The sequence below is a fragment of the Pelophylax lessonae genome, assembly GCF_965119305.1.
Source record: "Pelophylax lessonae genome assembly, chromosome: 4".
NCBI classification, from domain to species: domain Eukaryota; kingdom Metazoa; phylum Chordata; class Amphibia; order Anura; family Ranidae; genus Pelophylax; species Pelophylax lessonae.
The window spans coordinates 78640906-78664698 of record NC_138771.1 but is presented as its reverse complement, the minus strand read 5'-3'; the positions used below and the strand labels follow the sequence as shown (position 1 = coordinate 78664698).

General features: G+C 48.3%; 1 protein-coding gene across 1 annotated transcript in view; it reads left to right on the top strand.

The window, feature by feature from the left end:
- Positions 1 to 14327, top strand: part of LOC309553143 (CDC42 small effector protein 2-B) — a 62419-nt gene extending 48092 nt beyond the window's left edge. The window contains exon 4 of the mRNA XM_082254050.1: positions 14204 to 14327. Within this exon, the coding sequence (XP_082110176.1) occupies positions 14204 to 14275 (72 nt within the window). The 3' untranslated portion in view covers positions 14276 to 14327. The remainder of the gene's footprint in view (positions 1 to 14203) is intronic.
- Positions 14328 to 23793: the final 9466 nt, after the last annotated feature.

Sequence of the window (23793 nt, the reverse complement as noted above, 5' to 3'; positions counted from 1 at the left end):
TGTATATATTTGTCTTTATTTCTCCCACATATTCTTGCTATTGCAGATAGTGTTTTTGGGTTACTCAATGTTCTAAACAGTTGCGCCTTTTTGTGTATTCTTTTAGTTAGGGAGCCTTTCCTCAATTTTGGATGATAGCGTGGTGTTAAAAACCGTCCCGGGATTTTTTCCAAAGGTAGCCCCTTCTTTTTATAGATCACAGGATATTGTGCTACCAACCTTTAGTAATTTTCCTAAAAATGAGAGAGAGGGATTTTAGTTTTTTGGATGTCAGAAGGTTTCTTCTCGCATACCTAGAGGTTACCAAAACATTTAGGAAATCTGATGCCTTATTTGTGTTTTTTTTTTTTTTTTTTTTTCTGGGACACACAAGGGTAATGGAGCCTCTCAGTCGGTTCACATTGGGGCGGCACGACTCTGTACTACTTCGGGGGCGACTTGTGCATTCCCATGCACCACGACTTCGGAGCGACTTGCATGGACTTCACATAATGGGAAGTCTATGCAAGTCGCTCCAAGGTCGCCCCGAAGTAGTACAGGACCATTTTTCTAAGTTGGAGCGACTTGTGTCGCTCCTATTAGAACGGGTTCTGTAGCAGTCAATGGACCGCGAGGGAGCGAGACTTGTCAGGCTGACAAGTCGCGCTAGTGTGAATCGAGGCTAAGGCCACCATGGCCAGGTGGCTAAAGCAGACAATTGCTGAAGCCTATAGCTTTAGGAATGTTTCTCCGCCATTTTTCAATGCGCATTCAACAAGAGCCCTGTCCACTTCCTGGGCTGAAAGGGCTGGAGCCTCACTGGAACCAATATGTAATGCGGCCACCTGGTCTAATTTTTCAACCTTTGTTAAACATTACCCCCTGGACCCCCTCTCTTCCCAGGAGCAGGCGTTTGGTCGAAAGGTTCTCCAGGCAGTTGTCCCTCCCTAGACTGGTAGGTTCTGGTACATCGTCTCATGGGCTGTCCTGGAAGATGACATTAGAAAAGCTGAGTTAGAGCTACCAGTAACTCTTTTTAGGAGAGTCTTCCAGGACAGCCGGATTCCCACCCGATAATGTCTTGTATTATGCATAGGTTTTCCAGGGACGTCATACAGTTCTCGAAAAACTGAAGGGGGAGGACTAGAGGACCGCCTTTTATCTGGTGGGGTTAACATGTTTCCTGTCCTGGAAGACTCTCAGAAAATAAGTTACCTGTCAGTCTAAAATCAGCCTTTTCATCATCATAATTTTTTTTTTTCGTCAGCTGCATGTTTTAAGTGATTAAAACTAAACAAAAATAAAATTTGAATTAAGTCAGATTACAAAAACGATGACACAAATTCCAATTTCTCTATCGCTCATTGACAGACGTAGTCTTCTTGATTCTCAAGAGCTGGGTTATGTTGTCTCCGCAGGAGTAGGACTAGGCAGAAAGACAAAACGTTCTGGCTCCACCTTAGGGGTAGTCCCTGAGGGTATATCCTCCCTCTCTCTGCTACAGGGAATCAGTTTTTTTCTGTCTAGTCAGGAGTAAGGACCTAAGTTCCTTGCTGGGATCTTTTGGTCCTGGCAAGACTTTTTTCTTTAGAAAGACATTTTTTAGGTAGTTTTTCTCCAGTGTTTTTCCTGTGAGATCTTCAAGCAAAAATGCCGGACTGGGCGACACTTGTGGTCACCCCAGCCGGCCTACGAGCGCGCGCAGACCATGGCATTGCGCTTGGTCGGCCGCGACACATTCAAGTAAGTATGCGGGGCCGGGCGACGGGCTGGATGTTGAGATCCAGTGGTCACCCCGGTTTCTGCCTACGAGCGCGTGCAGACCAGAGCTCCGCGCTGGGTCGGCCGCGACGGAGTCCCAGTGGAGGGACTGACCTTGCGAGTTAAAAGTCTCGCTTGGACGCCAGGAACCAGAGAGTCGAGGCGTCCGGAGTGGTCCACAACCCCCCACCCCGGTGGAGAGGGTATTGTGAAGAGAGGGTGCCTGTCGGTTCGGTATGGTGAGTAAACGTTCCCTTTTTTTCTTTCCTCGTTATGAGGCAGTATGAATTATGGGCCCCTCCATATATGGTCAGTATATATCTGATACTTATAAGTCCCCCTTGTAATACAGCATGTGTTTGTGGGAAGTGGACTTGGTTTGAGAGCTAACACTCTACCCAGCAGACTGTAACATTACAGCAGACATAGGAGGTATAATCCTACCTTATTTGTAGTGTATCTCCTGTAGATCCATATATCGCCTCTTAGCAGAGATGCAGGTGGATGTGCTGGGAAAACGATTTCGGCGGTCCGCCGCCATTTTGCCGTAGACCAAGTGCATGTATGTCCTCAGGTCACGCCGGCCACCATGTTTTTGGAGTCTTATGTCTCTTCTATGGGGGCGGCCATGTTTCGTGAGCCCAGCTACCTCGTGGAGAGCTGGGAACGCCGGAAGGCGTACACAGGGGGCGGAGCCACGTCCTTCTACCCGGGAAAAAGCAACAGCTCCTTCCAGTCTGTGTAAGACAGACGCTGACTGCAGTTGGAGAAGCAGGTACTCTGAGGGGCGCTATTGCGCTAGGGGGAGACACACAAAAAAAAAAAAAAAAAAAAAAAAAAAAAGAAAAAGTTTTTTTGTTTTTGCTGGCAAAGGTGTCCTGAATTAACATGGACCCTGCCACTCATGTATCTCCTCCGGATCCCCTCGAGGGGTCTGCAGGATCCTCCAGCACCCCACTGACAATTGAATCATTGTCAGCTATTATGGAAACTTTTGTGTCCCGGGTGGAAGTGGCTTGTCAGGGACAGGGCGCAAGAAAGCGACCCCCGCCTAACCCCTTATTATCTGAAACCTCGGATTCAGACTCTGAGCCTATTTCTGCAGTTGCAGGTACTTCATCTGGGATTGGTGTCTCGGGTCCTGTCTCTTCAGACAGCGAGGAGGATGTTTCGGCATCAGCCATAGCCCGAGAGGAAGCGTTGGTGGTAAACGCACTCATTGTATCTGTTCAAGAAACCTTAAGGTTACAGGGTATTCCATCGGAAATAGCTGAAACTGAAATCCCTTTTGGGACTAAAAAACGCATCAAAGTGGCGAAGGTTTTTCCATTGCCCAAATGTTTTGGCAATCCAATCGAAGAAGAATGGCGTCTGCCAAAACGCACTTTTACTATTTCTAAACGCATTAACAGGCGTTATCCGTTTGAGGAAACCCTCATTAGGAAATGGACAGAACCACCTGTGGTGGATTCACCTATTGCTAGATTGAATAAAGCCACGGTTATTCCTCTAGAAGACGCTCCGTCTTTTAAAGATCCAGTGGATCGCAAGATAGAAGCTATGTCTCGCACCATGTTTTCCTTGATTGGATCAGCTTTCAGACCTATAATAGCTATTGGTCTGGTTTCGCAGGCTGTAACTGAATGGACCAAGTGGTTACGCCGGGACTTAGAAGAGGTCCCTCAGGCGGTATCAGATTTGTTGGAACAAATGATACAGGGGTTACAGTTTGTGTGTGATGCGGCGTTAGACGCCACTCCATTCTTGGCGCGAGCATCAGTCTCAGCAGTGGTTCTCAGGCGTACACTGTGGCTAAAAGGTTGGTTAGCCGACCAAGGTTCCAAAAAAGCATTGGCTAATATCCCCTTTTTAGGAGAGCGTCTATTTGGAGCCAACTTAGATGAGATCATTAAGGATCTCACGGGTGGAAAGAGCAACTTTTTACCGCAAAATTTTAAAGGTAAAGGAACTCGTCAAAGACGAGGGCCTTCTTTTTCTGCTCACAAGAGTTTTTTTCGTCCCGCGGGTGAAAAAATTAAGTCCTCCAAAGCTCCTGCAGGAGGCGTCAGGGGTCGTTGGTCGGGCAAGCAAAAGCCCGCCCCCTCCAGACCTGAAGATAAACCGTCCAAAGCCTGAAGGTGCGCCCCCACCCATAACTGGGGTGGGGGGACGTCTTCGCCGGTTCCCGGATCCATGGCTTTCCAGAATCCCGGACAAATGGGTTTACGAAGTCATAAGGTCAGGGTACAAGATCGAGTTTCGATCTCTCCCACCGGCGCGATTCTTCCCTTCCAATATCCGACTATCCCCGGATCGTTTAGAAGATCTGCGGAGAGCAGTCACAGATTTACTACAACAAGGAGTGGTAGTCCACGTTCCTTGGACAGAACGGTTTCAAGGGTTTTATTCAAACCTATTTACAATACCCAGGAAAGAGGGCAAAGTGCGTCCAATTCTGGACTTAAGGGCACTCAATTCTTTTGTCAACATAAGAAGATTCAGAATGGAGTCCATTCGCACAGTAGCAGCCTTCCTGCATCCAGGGGATGTCCTAGCGTCCATAGACATCAAGGACGCATATCTTCACATTCCCATTTTCGCAGGACATCAGCGGTTTCTACGCTTTTCCGTAGAAGAGAACCACTATCGGTTTGTGGCGTTACCTTTCGGTCTCGCCACGGCTCCGCGGGTCTTCACAAAGGTGTTGGCCCCAATGTTGGCACTTCTGCGCCAAAGAGGCATATCGATCCTTGGTTACCTAGACGATCTTCTGCTTCATGCAGAGTCTCCTCAGACCTTGCTACAAAACATAGAAATTACTATGATTTCTTTACAGGAATTCGGGTGGCTGGTGAACCAGCAAAAGTCATTTCTGGTTCCCACCCAGAGGCTCGAATATCTGGGTCTAATTCTAGACACAGTCAGGACAAGAGTTTTTCTTCCGGTAGGGAAACTCCGAAAGATTCAATCAGCAGTCCAGTTGTTACTGTCCAACAGCTGGTCTTCCCTTCGGACTTGCATGAGGGTTCTGGGGTTGATGGTGGCTTCGTTCGAAGCAGTCCCATTTGCCCAGTCCCATACCCGAATTCTTCAGCAAGAGATTCTTCTCAGATGGAATCGGAATCCGGAATCCCTGGACAATCAGATCCGATTGAGCAAACAGACCAGAGAGTCTCTGGTCTGGTGGCTTCGGTCTCCGATGCTCAGCCAGGGAAAGTCATTTCTGCCAATATATTGGACGATAGTGACCACGGATGCCAGTCTATCCGGATGGGGAGGAATTCTCGGTCAGTTATCTGTCCAGGGACTTTTGGTCCCCGGAAGAATCCAGGTTACCGATAAATGTATTGGAACTGAGAGCGATCAGACTTTGTCTGATTCACTGGACCGAGCAGCTCCAGGGCAGCCCGTTTCGGATCCAGTCGGACAATGCCACGGCCGTGGCTTATGTCAATCACCAGGGGGGCACCAAGAGTGTCCGAGCGGCCAAAGAAGTGGCTTGCATTCTTCGCTGGGCGGAACGATTTGTTCCAGCAATCTCTGCGGTGTTCATTCCGGGGGTGGAGAATTGGCAGGCAGATTATCTCAGCCGTCAGACTCTGGATCAGGGGGAATGGTCCCTCCATCCAGACGTTTTCCACCAGTTGTGCCTACGGTGGGGCACCCCGGATGTGGATCTGTTGGCATCACGATTCAACAGGAAAGTTCAGAGATTCGTGGCTCGCTCCCGCGATCCTCTAGCAGAAACCGCAGACGCACTGATCGCCCCGTGGGGGCAATACCAGCTAATGTATGCCTTCCCTCCTCTCGCGTTACTGCCAAGACTTCTTCGCAGGATAGAGGAGGAAGGAATTCCAGTAATTCTGGTAGCTCCGGACTGGCCTCGTCGAGCTTGGTACGCCGACGTGGTCAGACTTGGGGCGGACGTCCTGTGGAGACTTCCTCTCAGGGAGGACCTACTGTCTCAGGGACCGATCTTCCATCCTGCTTTACGATCGCTGGCTTTAACGGCCTGGCTATTGAGACCCAGGTGCTGAAGGACAAGGGATTGTCAGCTTCAGTTATTCCTACTCTAGTTGAAGCAAGGAAAGCGACTTCCAGAAAGATTTATCATCGCACATGGAAGTCCTACATTGCATGGTGTGAACCTTTGGGGTTCCGTCCTCGGTCTTATTCGATTAGTCGAATATTAGCTTTTCTGCAACAAGGGGTTGAGCAGAAACTGGCCTTGAGTACTATCAAGGGTCAGGTCTCAGCATTAGCTATCTTCTTTCAGAAGCCTTTGGCTACTCATTCCTTGGTGCGGAATTTCATCCAGGGGGTGCGACATCTGGCTCCGCCAGTGCACGCGCCGTTACCCCCCTGGGATCTTAATTTAGTGTTGTCGGTTCTTCAGAAACCTCCCTTTGAAGATATTAGGGAGATTCCTCTACCTACGTTGTCCCAGAAGGTGGCCTTCTTGGTGGCTATTACTTCTGCACGCAGGGTGTCAGAACTGGCCGCATTATCTTGTCGTTCACCATATCTGGTGGTTCATAGAGATAAGGTGGTTCTTCGTCCGAATCCATCCTTCCTACCAAAAGTGGTTTCAGAATTTCATCTGAATGAAGAAATTGTGTTACCTTCCCTGTGTCCTAAGCCCAGTCATCCTCGGGAGTTTGCTTTACACTCCTTGGATGTGGTCCGGGCGATCAGGGTATACTTGAAAACGACAGACTCGTTTCGCAAGACGGATTCACTTTTTGTGATCCCAGATGGACCCAAAAAGGGGTTGCCTGCATCTGCCGCGACCATTTCCAGATGGATCAGACAGACGGTAGTACAGGCTTATTCTATTAAGGGTCGGGAGCCCCCGTTCCCTGTTAAGGCGCACTCCACTCGGGCACTTAGTGCGTCATGGGCCTTTCGCCATCAGGCGTCAGTGGTCCAGGTGTGCAAGGCAGCTACCTGGTCGTCGGTGCATACCTTTACAAAACATTATTAAGTTGATGTAATGGCATCGTCTGATGCCTCGTTTGGCCGCAAGGTTTTGCAGGCCGCCATTTGAGGAGACCAGTGGTCTACCTCGAGGGTTTTTTCCGTTTGGAATTTTTATTTGAGTCTCATTCTTTGTTTATAATGAGCCTTTAAAACTTCTAGTTTGGCACCGGTTGGGCCTTCTAGATTGGATTTGATTTTGTCAATCCCACCCCTCATTTGTGGCACTGCTTCTGGATGTCCCAGCTCTTGAGAATCAAGAAGACTACGTCTGTCAATGAGCGATAGAGAAAAATGGATTTTTGTAAGATCTTACCGTAAAATCCTTTTCTCTTAAGCTCATTGACAGACGTAGTACCCGCCCCTCTATCATTGAGTTGGGTTGGGTTAAATTCTCTGTTACTGCTTTAGAACAGAACTGATTCCCTGTAGCAGAGAGAGGGAGGATATACCCTCAGGGACTGCCCCTAAGGTGGAGCCAGAACGTTTTGTCTTTCTGCCTAGTCCTACTCCTGCGGAGACAACATAACCCAGCTCTTGAGAATCAAGAAGACTACGTCTGTCAATGAGCTTAAGAGAAAAGGATTTTACGGTAAGATCTTACAAAAATCCATTTTTTCACCAACGAACAAAAACATAACGAAAATGTGAGGGAGGGATGTTTACCCACCTGAACTTCCGCTTTCCTCAAAGCTCCACCTGTCTGTTAGCCTCAGCACCCTGACAAGCTGTATTGGCTGAGAGATGCAGGCTCCTTCTCTCTCTCTCCCTGGGGGTTCTGGAACAATGCCCTGCAAACCATGTGGTGACCAGTTCTCTGTGCACTCCCTGACTCCCATTTACTTCCTAATCCCCACTACATGTTGTTAGATTTTTACTCCAGGAGTATACACTTACTGGCCACTTTATCGAGTACACCTGGCTAGTATCGGGTTGGACCCCATTTTGCCTTCATAACTGCCTTAATTCTTTGTGGCATAAATTCAACAAGGTGTTGGAAACGTTCTTCAGAGATTTTGGTCTATATTGACATGATAGCATCACGCAGTTGCTGAAGATTTGTTGGCTGCACATCCATGATGAAAATCTCCCTTTTCACCACATCCCAAAGGTGCTCTATTGGATTGAGGTCTGGTGACTGTGGAGGCCATTGGAGTACAGTGACCTGTTCAAGAATCCAGTGGTGAGATAATTTGAACTTTGACATAGTGCATTATCCTGCCGGAAGGAGCCACCAGAAAATGGTTACAATGTACTCCTAAAAGGATGAACATGGTCAGCAGCAATACTCAGGTAGGTTGTGGCATTTAAAAAATGCTCAATTGGTACCAAGGGGCCCAAAGTGTGCTAAAAAAATATCCCCCACACCATTACACCACCACTATCAGCCTGAACTGTTGATACAAGGCAGGATGGATCCACGCTTTCATGTTGTTTATGCCAAATTCTGACCTTACTATCTGAATGTCGCAGCTGAAATCGAGACTCTTTAGACCAGGCAATGTTTTTCTAATCTTCTATTGTCCAACTTTGGTGAGCCTGTGCGAATCGTAGCCTCAGTTTCCTGTTCTTCGCTGACAGGAGTGGTACCCAGTGTGGTCGTCTGCTGCTGTAGCCCATCTGCTTTAAGGTTCAATGTTCTGTGTGTTCAGGGATGGTATTCTGCATACCTTGTTTGTAACGAGTGGTTATTTGAGTTATTGTTGCCTTTCTATCATCTCAAACCAGTCTGACCATTTCTCCTCTGATCTCTGACATGAACAAGTCCTTTTTGTCCTCCCAACACCGCTCACTGGATATTTTCTCTTTTTCAGACCATTCTCTGTAAACCCTAGAGATGGTTGTGTGTGTGAAAGGCTCGGGAGATCCGAAGTTTTTGAAATACTCATTTGTAATGACAGACATCGCATGTGATTTGCACTGCATTGCTGTGCAGATCGTATGCGATGTCTGTGCAATGTGAATTCAGCCATACAGTTTGTATGGCTGAATTCTCATCGCATTCAGACCAAAACTGTGCAGGACCCTTTTTTTAGTCCACACTGGAATCGGATCGCATGGGTGTTCACACCTATGCGGTTTGATTCTTGTCCGCATTTACAGTTTGCTCTGCGAACCGATTAACATTACATTGACAACCGCAGCGGTTTGCAGAGAGCAGTGTGACTGCCTGCGAGTGCGATGCGGGAACCCGCACTGGAATTGCGCTGGTTCCTGTCGCACAAGTGTGAACTGAGTCTGGATCTCCTTTCTTCCCCATTCTAATTTAAACTTCTGCAAGTCATCTTCACCACGCCTTGGCTTCAATAGCCAAGCCGTCAAATTTAGAGACTCTACAGCAGGGTGGAATATCGGACCTTGAGAGAGCAAGTCCGGACGCAGTGGAAGAATCCAAGGTCTCATCACTGCCAACCTCTGGATTTGTGCATACCAAATCCTCCTCTGCAAAGCTACCAGAATTACTGGTTTCCCCTCCAGCTGGATCCTGGGCAACAAACGCAATATCAGCTGTACCAGAGGAAAGACCTAGATCAGGGAATACTCTTCCCAAGGAGTCACCAAGGCATCCACTCCGACTGTGAGTGGATCCCTGGTCCTGGACACAAATCTCTCCAACTTGTTGTTGAACCTTGATGCCAACAGATCTACGTCTGGGACCCCCAAGTGTAGGAAGATCAATTGAAAAATCTCGGATGTAATGACCATTCTCCCGGAAACATTGGCTCAAAAAATCTGCCTGCCAGTTCTCTATTCCTGAAATGAACACTGCTGTCAGGCATGGCACAAACTTCTCTGCCCAGGACAGGACACTATCCACCTTTCTTTTTTTTTTTTTTTTTTTAAACTTCATTTTTATTGAGTTTTGTCAGACAAACAAGGGAGCATAGATATATCACGATAAAACAAAGTACACGGTATCTGCAAAAAGCACCACAGATCATGCAAATCTATGACAAAAGTGAAATGAAAGCTAAATCGCATATCTATGAACAGTAGAAAACAGGAAACAAAACACAAAACAAAACAAGAGAGAACCAACATTAGTCAATAAAGACAGTGGCATGATACAACATCTTCGTCCCAATCAACTCAATACAAGAAACTCCGCAGTAATAGCAAATGGTGGTCAGAACTGTACTCATTCCCCCAAGCGGTGTGCAGAACTAGAAATGGACCCCTCAGTGCCCACGCGCCCCACTCAGTTAAACCAAAGCGGAGCTACAGGTGTCGGCCTGGTCAACCCATCCACCCAAAATCTTTGTCAATTTCTTCGGGCAGCCCCTGGCCTCATATGTCAGTTTGTATAAGGGTAGAACTTGGTTAATTCGATTTTTCCAGATATCAAGTGGGATCCTATCCGTATGTACCCACCATCACCACGGTCTTCCTGGCATAAAACAGGAGTCTAAGGAACTGTTTTTGGTGAGTCCGAAGATCAACTTCTCCGAGAATCCCCAATATGCACCATTTAGGGTTACAAACATTAGGTAGGCCCAGAGACGCGGAGATGAAGTGGTTAACAGAAGACCAAAAAGGCCTGATTTTCGTGCAGCCCAACAACATGTGAAGCAAATCCCCATGCGCGCCACAACATTTATGGCACTCCGGAATGGGTTTCTGTTTCATCCAGAACAACCTATAAGGTGTATAGTAGGTTCTATGAAAAATACGTAGCTGTATCAGACGGTCCCGGGCAGATATTGGAGTTTTAAAATACACTTCCAACAACTCCTCCCAGTCATCGTCCGAGAGATCCGGGATGTCTTTCATCCCCCCGATCCGAATAGCATCCAGTCTAGACGGCACACTGCTAATCAGAACACTATAGTAGGAGCTAGTTAATTTGGTATGCACATCCTGCAGCAACTCCTTTTCCAGAGAGTGCCAGGCCCGAATTGGGCAATGGCCGCGTGCCGTAATTGGAGATAACAGTAATGCCAGGAGCCGGGTATCCGGGAGTCCATCCAAAATTGCTGGAACCTCTTAAAAAGCCCTTCCTCAAACAGTTGGTGAGTATACTTGAGGCCCTTCGCTGCCCATTGAACAGCATCCTGAGATGCAGAAAAATGAGGTAGACTAGGATTACACCACAGAAGTTGATTCGGAAAAAAGAGTTCCGGTGGTTCTCAGCAGTTGGGCAAGAGGTTCTTGGGCGAGCACAAAAAGAAGGGGGGACAAAGGGCAACCTTGCCGCGTTCCGCTATGTATTTGCAAGGGATTAGACACCACCTCATTCACCAGAATACGGGCCAGCGGCCGATCGTACAAAATCTTAAGCCAGGTAAGAAAAACCTTCCCAAAGCTAAACTTCTCCAGTACATGGAACAGATATGGCCACTCCACAGAGTCGAAAGCCTTCTGCGTGTCGAGTGAGAGGACCATCCTAGGCAGAGGAGAAGGATTTGGAGTCTGCAGGTTGGTAAACAAACAACGAATATTCGTGTATGCGAAGCGACCCGGAATAAAACCCATCTGATCTATCCCCACTATAGAGCTAATCACCTTATTAAGCCGTAGCGCAAGGATTTTAGTTGGGATTTTAAGTTCAACATTAATAAGCGATATGGGCCGGTAGAAGTCGCAATAGTGCGGGTCCTATTAGGTTTTGGAATCAAGACTATAAGGGCTTCGCACAGCGAAGTAGGCAGAGAACTTCCATCCTAGATTGTTTAAAGGGCAATAAAAGCCGGGGCAGTAGGAGCTCCCCATGATGTAAATACCATTCCACGGGGAAGCCGTCTGGGCCCGGAGTCTTATGTTTGGGAAAAGTCTTGAGGGCCAATTCCACCTCTCCCAGAGTGAATGGTGCATCAAGACTGAAGCTCTGGGCCGCGCTGAGGCTGTGAAATGGAATATAGTCCACATAGTCCTAAAGCTCAGGAGGGGTATAAGGGGCATTAGAAGTATAGAGTAAAACCGGTGAAAAGCGCTAAGAATATCGTCCGCGGATGAGCATGACTGCCCTTGACTATCAAAAATTACAGGTTTCGGGGGTGCAGTGCCAGGCTTACCCGATGGTGTGGGGATCCGCGAGGAGCTCAGTCCGGTGCGACCCCACTTCTCCCCGGGTGGGTGCAGGGGCTGTGAGGAGGGTCCGGCGCCTCCTTGGGAGGCCTCGTGGCCCGGACTAGGCCGCGGCCGATTTTGTCCCTTGAGAGCCGATTTTTGACCATGGTGGTCGCTGCGGTAGGTGGTAGGCAGTTACTGAAAGCAGGTTTGGGGGGTTCAGCAAGGAGGAACAAACATCCTATCAGGATGACCCCAATCATTATACGCTTCATTCCTCCATGTGGTGCTGCAATCGTGTCACCAATCTACCCTCTAGGCCGGCTAATGCCGACACCAAATCGTCCTTGGTAACATAGGCTGTGGCAGTGGTTGTAAATGTTAACGTTAAAAATAAATAAAAAAAACATGTTCTACTTATCTGCTCTGTGCAATGGACCACCTTTTTTTGTGGTCTCCCACCGGGCTTTCAGCTCTGCCTTTTCTCTGTGCTTCCACAGGAATCCGCTTCCTTTGTGGACACACCTGCAGGCTTGCTCCCGAGCCTAACTGTGTGCATCCATAAAGTGCAGTGCAAATACAGCGCAAAGATAAGTGAAATAACTAATAACAATATTTAAAATTTCTAGAATGCAGCTGTTCATAAATAGTGGTAACCCAAAATTCATAAATACGAGAAAAATATATCACAGCGCAAACAATAATGTATGATAGTAAAGTGATTACGTTCTACTTAAAAGACTCATAAAGTGCACCGTGCAATTGTGTGCAAAAAATGGGGTGTAGAAACCATATAAACATATACTATATAAATATCATTAAAATATATAAATATAAAGTGCCAGTCCAGATGTAATAGTTGTTTAAGATCTCAGTAGATGATAAGATGTACACAGTCCCAAAAATGTCTCACAAAGGTGCTGGGGTGCCAGGAAGAAAGTGCACAAAACATGCAATCTTTTGTGGTGCAGTGAGCCAGTGCCGGACCTCCCCCTTTGGGTGTTCACTTACCGGACAATGGTGACCCCTATGCTGTATAGCAATAGAGATCGACAAGGCTTATGTCCTAGTAAGGAACCGGCTATTACAACTCCAACTTGATAGACCCCACAGGGTCAAAACACGCCCAGAGTATATTGAAGTCTGTAGCAGGGAAGGACCGATCACATCCAAACACTTCCTCCCACTAGCGACCAGATTGGGTTCCCCCAAAGACTCCTTCAGTATTTGTGCTTCTACTGTGAATCAGGAAGAGCCAGAGTCCCAGTATAATTATCCAGACCAACAGAGATCAGAAGCCTCTATGTTATTTGCCTTTTGTGTGCATCCATAGACACACAGCGCAGTCCAGCCCGGCCCCCTGTTCCCTCCTCGCAGGCTCTTCACAGAATTTGGTTGACAATAGCAGCAGCCAATGGCTCCCACTGACACCACTGTCCTGTGAATGCAGAGAGAGAGGAGAAAGCCGCTACATACGGGCACAACGCTGGATCGAGTGGCGACTGCATTAGGGTAAAAGAAATGTCTAGACTTTACAACCACTTTAAAGGGAGATTAAACCCTACTTTTTAGAACAATTTTATATGCTGATGGTAGGACATACATATTCTTTTGCTTCTGTTTATCCTCCCATTTCACCTGGCCCCCTCTCTGCTGGTCTTGATTTCCATTGTAAGGGTGACTTTTTTGCATTGCAAGATTTCAAGGAGCCCCACAGCACCCGTTTTATGCATACTTCCGTGACAGACTGCAGTCTAGCATAAGGATACTGCCTGGTACAGAGGGACAGAGGGCTGTGCCTAGAACAGCATAAAATAACTCCTGGACATTTTTGAAACAATATTTTGTGTTGGACTAAAATTGACTATACAAATGTGTGTGTAATATATATGTGTGTGTGTGTGTGTGTGTGTGTGTGTGTGTAAGAACCGTTAGCACTACTCCAGTACATGTTTTGTACTGTAACACTTCAAAATGTTAAAGTCCAAGTGGACAATTCAGGTAATTGTGTGAAATGGGTGTATGTGATTGGTGATATTGACTGTTGGGTCTCTTTCACACTGCTCTATTGTGAAAACCCGGTAAGAAGCATAAATGCGTTTTTCGCTGCGTGTCTGGTGCAAAAAAAGACACGTGACTCCAACGCAACTGTGGCTGCATTTCTAATGCATTTTTGTCATGTTTTTGCTGCGTCCTCCATTCAATTTTTGGTGTATGTGGTGTTTCCCTCCCCCCCCCCCCCCCCCCCTCGTACCGAAACTGCAGCATGCAAAAAAAAAACAAAACGCAACGGTTTGTGCGTGAGGAGTTCCATAGGATTTAATGGTCATGCATTTTGCTACCGCTTTCTGTAAGGCAAGAATGGAAGAAAAACTGATCAGTGTGAAAGGGCCCTTAGAGCTATTTTTAGAATGTATATTGTTATTTATTGGTTTGTTTATTTTTTTCTTTGCTAAAATTTTATTTTTTTTACCTATAGGGTGGTTCATTCCAAGATCAGATGAAATCAAAGGGAGGTTATGGACCCGGAATGTCAGAAGTGACACTTTAGCAGCAGCTGTATGTATAGTAAAATTTTCTATGTATGAAGAAAAATATTATTCCTTACTTTTGAAGTTGGGCAATGAGTTAGTGTTTGTAAAGCTTCGCCCTTCATCCTTCTTTTTTTTTTTTTTTTCTTTTTTTTTTTTTGCACTAAAATAACAAACCTATCAATAGTTTTGCACTGAGCAGCCCCGACCCTGCTCTTCTCAGGTCCCCTGTCGCTGCTCCTCATCTTCATCTAGAACCCCTCAAGGAAGCAACCATATAAAAACACACAGAGGGTGAAACTGACTTATCCTTAGACAAATAAATTAGTGTATTAAAAACATAGTATTCTACTCACAAAGTTGCAATTTTTAAAAACTCATCCCAGATCTCAGCATAGTTCTATCCAATTTGTGTTAACATGGATAATGAATAGAACAGAAACTGAAGACCCCAATGGAATTCCTCTTCTTTAAAGCCATGCAAAAAGACTATTAACAACCTTCATTTATACAGAGCAGAATGACCAATGGTTCTAAATGTGGGTGTTATTGACCCGCCCTCTTTGGGTGGGGTAGCTGCTGACATCAACAACCCCTGGGCACGAGTAACATCACAACAAAAAAACAATTATTAAATATAAATGAATAGGTGTGTGTGTGTGTGTGTGTATGTATACAATATATATATATATATATATATATATATATATATATATATATATATACAAACCTCAACCAGAGGTCATCCCTATATTATTTGTCACCATCCTAAATACAGTCTATACAAATACATGCGAGTCTTGGATGCGAACATCAAATCAGCAATTTTAGACCATTTGTTTTCAATGTCTGAGATACCTCAACTGATGTTTTCCATCTAGTCCTGTAGGCTGTTAGGCTGTGATCGATCCCCCGCTGTAGCACACTCCGGACTCAAGACACAAGTACCTCACGACCGCTGCACCCCAAGACTGCAGACTCTCTTCCTATTTTTTTGCGGCTGCTCTGCATTCCAGCCCTTACTGGGACCGCAGACTCCGATCGACATTCCGGTCATGTGATGCGCTTCAGCTTGGTGCGCACCATGGTAGCCCTGGTCCGTGTCCTCCCTGCCCCTGATGGCCGGAGATATAGGCAGTTCCTACTGTTAATAAGGCTTTTCCTTATATCAGACATACAAAATTCACTATGCCTGTTACAAAGCCTAACATGGAGGAGGGCAGATTTCAACAGGGGCCACTTATATTCATTAATACTTGTTTTTCAATACATAATATTTGTTTTTGACTCGAATGGCTGATATACAGATGCGACCTGATAAAGTTAAAATAATTATTAGTAATAAAAAACGACTAAATGAGGCATTGGTCAACCAAGTAAGATCTAAAAAAGATCAGTTTTTGCTTAAAGCGGAGTTCCGGGCACAGAATCTATATTTCTCTTACGTCCTCCGACAGTCGCCGCCTCTTCATATTCGTCACATATGGGGTATTAGACTTTGCTCCGAAGGAGTAGCTAGGCAACAGAATATGTTAACATTAAAGCTTTTAACATATCCCACCCTCAAGGGGTGGTCCCCTCAGTCAATACCCTCCTACTTCCTGCAACCATATCTCAGTTTCAATGTCTAGCTTGTCAGGAGTGGCTGGCTCTCTCTGTGCTGGGGCTTTGTGCCCCAGACTCTTTCTTCTTTTTTTGATTTTTTGTTTGAGTTTTCTCTCTACCTTTACTTAGCTGTTCTTTTTGTCAGCATTAGTTAGTTCTTCGGATGAAGAGGATCATGCGGGCTGGGTCTCGGGCTGATCCCCCTGGTCGCAGGTCGTGGGTCAGTGGCTTCCCAGCCTGCCATCGAGCGTTCAGCCAGGTAACGCTCCTGGCACAGTGAACGACCCATCCCTGTTCGGTGCAGGGATGATTGGTGAGGTGGCTACCTCACTGGACGCTGTGCGGTTTCTTAACCCCCATTCTGTGCGTCTTGTATGCGACTCTCCCTGCCTCATGTGCAGCGGCTTGTTCGCCTGTGCGGGTCCCCCACGCCATTGTGAGGTAAGTGTATCTATGTGGGGACCTGTCTGTCTGGGGGGGTGTCAGTCTGGGACTGTGTAACCTGCCTCTGTTCACACTGTTTGTCTCCCTATCACTCGGCTGCATGCTGTGGGCTGCAAGGGGGGGGAGCTGTGTGACCCTGTGTGTGTCAGTGTGAGAAGCTGTGTGCTGTGGGGCATGTTTTGTGGCATGTTTGGGCACTATACAGCGATCGCTGCGGCGATCTAACGTGTTTTTTTATACATGGATGACGTGTGCATTACTGTACTGAGGAGCGGCGGTTTCGGCGCCAAACGGCGCCATTTTGCCTACACTCCCTCCGGCCGCATGTTCTACATGCATGGCGGCCATTTTCTTGTAGCCTCCCATAGGCTTTCATAGAGCGCCCTGGCCGCATCACTTCCTCTTCTCCAGGAACACCGATCGAGGCAGCAGCAGCGGCGAGGGTCTCCTCAGGTTATATCCTTCTTATCCATTGCCTGTGTCAGTTTTATTGTCCCTGTGGGGGTCTCATTGTGCTTGTGTGTGGTGCGGTGGGCTGCGCTCGCCGCGCTTGTTAAAGGGGCAGTTAACCCTTTATTATCCGGCATTTGTAATAGGGGCAATGGATTCTCTGGAGGGCAAATTTCCTACCGCCTTGGTGGAAAGCCAGGGGACCGCTGTTTCCCCCCCAGGGGGGGATTTAGCCACTATTGTGGCTGGCCTTGCTGCTCAGGTGCAGATGCTGGTGGCTGCTCAATCTACTAAAAGACCCAGAGTTTCTCTTTCCTCTGATTCTGAGGGTGAAGGTGATGGGGCTGTTATGGCGGGGGCCTCCTTATCGGGGTCCCGCTCCTCCCTGGATCTAGTGGGGTCCGAGGTGGAGGCTGAAGTTGAAGGGGTTGATAATTCTCCCCCTGGCTCGCCTGAAGAGCTTGCAATCATGGATGAATTGATTGCTTCCATAAAGCAAACGCTGCGTTTGCAGGATGAAGTGTGTCCCCCCCGCTGCCTTGGCGGCTTATGGGACGCAGAGGAAACGCAGGACGCCGCAGGTTTTTTCCTGCAATGATGATTTTCAGCGCGCTGTTAAGGAACAATGGCGCAATCTACGCAAACCTTTTGCTGTACCAAGTAGGTTCAAGCTGCGTTATCCTTTCTCGCCTTCCACTGATGAAAGGTGGTGTGTGCCACCCCCAGTGGATCACGCAATTGCGGTTTTAAACAAATCCACTGCGATTCCTGCAGAGGATTCCCCTGTGTTCCGTGATGCCACGGATAGGAGATTGGCGTCTCTTACCCGTCATACTTATTCTGTTACGGGTTCTATGCTTAAGGCTCTGTTTGCCTCTCTCATGGCGGCCCAGGCTGTCGCAAGTTGGACGCAGATGCTTAGGCGCGTCCTAGTGGCCGTTTCGGCCTCGCCGGCGACCCTGGATATGGTGGATCAAATCCACCAGGGTGTCATGTATCTGTGTGATGCGGACTTGGACCTAGTCCAGTTGGCTGCACGTGTGCACAGCGTGGCGGTGTTGTCTCGCCGCCTGGTTTGGTTGAAATGTTGGTCGGTGGACCAATCTTCACGTAAGACCTTAGCCAATCTGCCTTATGATGGGTCTCGCCTTTTTGGGGAGTCCTTGGATGTGTTGATTAAGGGGATCACCGGAGGTAAGAGCACTCTCTTGCCCCATTTCCCCAAGGCTAAGGGGGCTTCTGGGGAAAAAGCATGCTAATTTTCGGCCCCCTCAGGGGTCCTTTCGTGCCTTTCGGTCGCACTACAAGGGCAAACCGTTCAAAGGTCAAGGCCCTGGTCTGGAAAACAGAAGTCCGGTCAATCCGGATCCGCAGCCCATAACAGTGCGGCCTGAAGGGGCGCCCTCACCCAGTTTTTGGGGTGGGGGGACGCTTGCTCGGTTTTCTTCAGCCCTGGTTGGCCCGCGTGCGGGACAGATGGGTTCAGGAGATCGTTCGATCTGGTTACAAGATCGAGTTTCTCTCTCGGCCGGAGAGCAGATTTTTTCCCTCAAATCTTCAACTGTCTCCAGAGCGTTTATGGGACCTGCACCTGGCGGTGCGGGACCTGAGGGCTCAGGGAGTGGTAGTTCCGGTGCCTCATCGGGACAGATTTCGGGGGTTTTATTCCAATCTGTTCACCGTGCCCAGAAAGGAGGGCAAGGTTCGTCCAATTCTGGACTTGAAGGCTCTGAACCGCTCTGTGCGGGTTCGCAAGTTCCGCATGGAATCCCTGCCGTCGGTGGTGGCTGCCCTGGTTCCGGGGGAATTCATGGCCTCCTTTGATTTGAAGGATGCGTATCTTCACATCCCCCATTTTCGAGGGTCACCAGAGGTACCTTCGATTCGCCATTGCGGAGGATCACTACCAGTTCGTGGCGTTGCCTTTTGGTCTCGCCTCGGCTCCGCGGGTCTTCACCAAGGTGCTTGCACCGGTTCTGGCATTATTGAGGGCCCAGGGCATTTCTGTCCTGGGGTATCTGGACGACATTCTGGTTCGGTCTGCGACCAGCCAGGGTCTGGAGAAGGACCTGTCTGTCACGATGCAAACTCTGCAGGAGTTTGGTTGGACGATAAATTTTCCAAAGTCGACACTGAGTCCGTCGGTTCGTCTTCCCTACCTGGGAATGATTCTGGACTCGGTGCAGGCGAAGGTCTTCCTGCCGGAAGACAAACTCAGAACTCTTCAGGAGGAAGTCAGGTCCCTCAGGGACGTTCCGCACTCGTCTCTGCGGACGTGCATGAGATGTCTGGGATTGATGGTCTCGGCCTTCGAGGCGATTCCCTTCGCCCAGTTTCACACGCGGGGTCTCCAAGCAGAGATCCTGTTCAGGTGGGACGGGCCACCTCAATCTCTGGATCTTCAAATCTCGTTGAGTCATCACACCAGAAGAGACCTTCTGTGGTGGCTCCAGTCCCCGATTGTGTCCGGGGGCAAGTCGTTTCGTCCTATCTCGTGGACGGTAATCACTACGGATGCCAGCCTGTCGGGCTGGGGTGGTGTTCTGGGCGTTCTGTCCGCCCAGGGGACTTGGTCGGAGGGGGAGTCCTCCCTTCCAAACAACATTCTGGAATTGCGTGCGATAAATCTGTCTTCATCGCTGGACGGACCGGCTGCAGGGCTGCCCGGTTCGGGTGCAGACGGACAATGCCACGGCGGTGGCCTACATCAACCACCAAGGGGGCACCAGGAGTGCCCGAGCGGCTCGAGAAGTGGCCGACATTCTGTCTTGGGCCGAGACTCATGTCCCGGCGATAACGGCGGTTCACATTCCAGGGGTGGAGAACTGGCAGGCGGACTATCTGAGTCGCCAGACCCTGGATCAGGGGGAATGGTCTCTCCACCCGGCTGTCTTCCAGATGTTGTGCGCGAAGTGGGGTCTTCCAGATGTGGACCTGTTCGCGTCTAGTCTCAACAACCAGGTGAGAAGGTTCGTGGCAAGGACGCGCGACCCTCGGGCAGACGCGTCGGACGCGTTAGTGGCCCCGTGGCATCAGTACAGGCTGATGTATGCGTTTCCACCGATTCAGTTGCTGTCCAGGTTCCTTCGCAGGTTACACTCGGAACGCAGCACGGTGATTCTTGTGGCACCGGACTGGCCTCGCCGGTCCTGGTACGCAGACCTCGTGAATCTGGCGGACGCCCCGTGGCGTCTGCCTCTTCGAGACGATCTCCTGTCTCAAGAGCCGATATACCATCCTGCTTTACAGTCGCTGGCTTTGACGGCCTGGCTGTTGAGACCGAGGTCCTGAAGGAGAAGGGTCTCTCCCCAGAGGTCGTTCATACTTTGATCAACGCGAGGAAGTCTTCCTCAGGGAAGGTTTATTGCCGTACTTGGAAGGCCTATTTTGCCTGGTGTGAGTCCAGGGGGTTTTCACCCCGCACGTACTCGGTTTCCCGAGTGCTGTCCTTCCTTCAAACGGGTGTCGATCAGTGTTTGGCGCTGGCTACGATAAAGGGTCAGGTGTCTGCGCTGGCCGTTCTGTTTCAACGTCCCGTGGCTTCCAACTCCTTGGTTGGCACTTTTGTTCAGGGAGTGCGGCATCTGGTTCCTCCTAGGAGGGATCCTCTGCCCCCTTGGGACTTGAATCTCGTTCTATCTGTGTTACAACGTGCTCCTTTTTTACAGATCAGGGAGATCATGTTGTGTTTTTTTTTTTTTTTTTTTTTTAATTAGTTTTTATTAAAGGTAAGAGAGTACAAGTAAGATACATACATTCAAACATAGCCGCGTTGAAGCGTACAAAACCAAAATACATTAGGCTAGTGAGAAAGATGATTACAGTGCAGCAATATAACAATGCCAGACAGTAAAAACATTAAACATCAGATCTACTTTCGTCATCAAAGGACATTAAAGAGGTTGTAAACTCGTATAAATTTTTTTTTTTTTTTTTTACAACCTGCAAGAGAAAGACATAATGAGCTAGTATGCATCGCATACTAGCTCATTATGCAATACTTACCTTTAGAAAGAGCCCTCGCCGTGCCGCTCACTCACCTGTATGACGAGCGACATGTTCAGTCGCCCGTCTTCCGGGATCGCGGCATCCGGCCATCTGATTGGCCGGAGCCGCGGTGACGTCACTCCCGCGCGCGGGAGCCGACGGTCACGGCACGGGGCTCTGAAGGAACGGCACGATCAGCCGTTCCTTCAGAGCGCATGCGCCAGTGACGTCACTGGCTGCATTAAAGGTAAATATCTCCTAAACAGTACAAGTTTAGGAGATATTTACAGTACCTATAGGTAAGCCTTATCATAGGCTTACCTATAGGTACAACTTCCCGAGGAGGGTTTACTTCCTCTTTAAAAAGCAGTACGATCCTCAGAAGTGTTTGAAGACTACAGTAGATCCACACTCAGTATGGAACATCTCACAGCAGGGCAATGCTAGATAATGAGTAATGTAAACAAGGAGATAACTGAAAATAAACTATTCTCACTAAGAAACCCAAAAAAGGGGGGGCTTACAACACATTGGGAAAAGACATGGATCACATAAGGGGAGGACAAAGGGGCCAAGAGGTGAGTAAAGGAGTATCCAGGAAAGGGGGACTAGGAAGGGCAGGGCAAGATTCAGGGGAAGACAGTAGGAGCCAGCAGGCAAAGCTGGCCGGGCGCCTACCACAGAGCAGCAAGGGGAAAGAGGGGGGGAGAGCAGGCAGAAATAGAAAGGGAAAGAGGTCCGATGGATCCCGTGCGAGGTGTCGGCTGCATAGGTCGGGTGGGTCAGCAAGCGGCCCCCTGCAGCGCCCTGCCGTCGGGGCGTCCAAATGTTGTCCAAAAAGGTCGCCTTTTTGGTTGCGATCACTTCGGCTCGCAGATTCGGAGCTGGCGGCTTTGTCCTGCAAGTCTCCGTATCTGGTTGTTCATTTGGATAAGGTGGTCTTGCGACCTAATCCTTCTTTTCTTCCGAAGCGAGTTTCGGAATTCCATCTTAATGAGGATATTGTCTTGCCTTCGCTGTGCGCGAAGCCTAAACATCCAAAGGAGGTGAGATTACATTCTTTGGATGTTGTTCGGGCGATAAGGGTTTACCTTAAATCGACGGAGTCTTTTCGAAAGACGGATTCCTTGTTTGTTCTTCCAGAGGGTCCTCGGAAGGGCATGGCGGCGTCGGCCTCTACCATCGCCAAATGGATCAGGCAGACCATTGAACAGGCCTATGCTTTGCAGGGGAAGGTTCCCCCTGTGCCTGTGAAGGCGCACTCTACTAGATCTCGGAGTACGTCTTGGGCCTGTCGTCATGGGGCTTCTGTAGCCCAGGTGTGTAAGGCGGCGACCTGGTCGACCGTGCACACTTTCACAAAATTCTACAAAGTAGATGTTCAGGCATCGGCGGATGCTTCCTTTGGCCGCAAGGTTCTTAGTGCGGCGATTCCCTAGGGTCCCTTGTTGGGGACCTCTGGCTGTTGGGATAAGTTTTTTATCCCCTGGTTATTTGTCTTTTCCTGGGTTGTTGCTCCTGTTGAGCACTTGTTTTTTCCTGTTGCCCAGCTGGGTTCCTTCCTTTGGTAAGGTTCCTTTCTTTGATGCGGAGACTGGGTTGCCTTTCGGCGCGGATGCGTTTCCCACCCCTCATGTTTGCACTGATTTGGGACGTCCCCATATGTGACGAATATGAAGAGGCGGCGACTGTCGGAGGACGTAAGAGAAAACTGAATTTTTGTAAAATCTTACCTGTAAAATTCCTTTCTCTGAGTCCTCCGACAGTCGCCGCCCCTGCCCCTCTTTTGGGGTTTGGTTGTATACTCTACTGCTATTCCACTGAAACTGAGATATGGTTGCAGGAAGTAGGAGGGTATTGACTGAGGGGACCACCCCTTGAGGGTGGGATATGTTAAAAGCTTTAATGTTAACATATTCTGTTGCCTAGCTACTCCTTCGGAGCAAAGTTTAATACCCCATATGTGACGAATATGAAGAGGCGGCGACTGTCGGAGGACTCAGAGAAAGGAATTTTACAGGTAAGATTTTACAAAAATTCAGTTTTTTTTTTTTTTTTTTTTTTTTTTTTTTTTGTGTGCCGGTCCGCTAGTTCAGCATAACCTGAAAAGGAATTGGATAGTTAGGTTTTTTTTTTTTTAAAAAACTCACCTTGTAATTGACGATCGTAAATGCTTACCTCAGGGTACTTTCTCCCTCAGCGCCGCGGCTCCGCTGTCACTTCCTGCGCTGCGATGATTCCTGGGAGCTAAACGTCATCGCTCCCAGGAATCAATGCGACGGCACCGGCCCCGCTCGTCACTTCCGGGCGACGCCACATTCCCCTGCTAAACAGCTTCTGGGCATGCCCAGAAGCTGTTTAGGAATGCGGCGCTGCACCGGAAGTGACGAGAGGGGCCGGTGCAGGCGCATTCTGGGACAAGAAGACGCGGAAGAAGACACAGAAGAGGACCGCGCCGGCTTCAGCTGCCCACAAGAGAGATGGAAAAGCTGTGGAAGAAAATTTATAAGTAAGTATTTCTTCTAAAAGGTAAGTGCGAACCGGGACAGATCAGAGGCTAGCCATTGTGGAATGTGCTAGCCCTGACTGTCCCGGGGGTATGTTTGTTAAAAAATTACTTCTGTGCCCGGAACTCCGCTTTAAGGAACACCCTCTAAAACCGCATTTTTATCCTACACCAAAAATACACAAGGACCAGACTAACCTAAATTTGGGGTGCTATATTGACTATTTTCTCTAAGATTTGGTGGTAAAATGAACATCCTATGTAAGGGATTCAACACACATGTTGGACATACTTACCCCCTTTACTTGGTGTTCATCCTACAAATGGGTATCGTTGGATGTTACATCTATATAGGAGATTTCTACATGCAGACTAGGGGCACTGCCTTGGGAGCCAGATTTGCTCCGAGCGATGCCAACTTGTTCATGGGATACTGGGAGGATTAATTTCTATGGACAAAATCCCTTTCAGGCAACTCTGGCTACATCAATGAAATATTGATTGTTTGGAATGGGACAGATGAGGAACTTGGAGGATTTTTGGCAC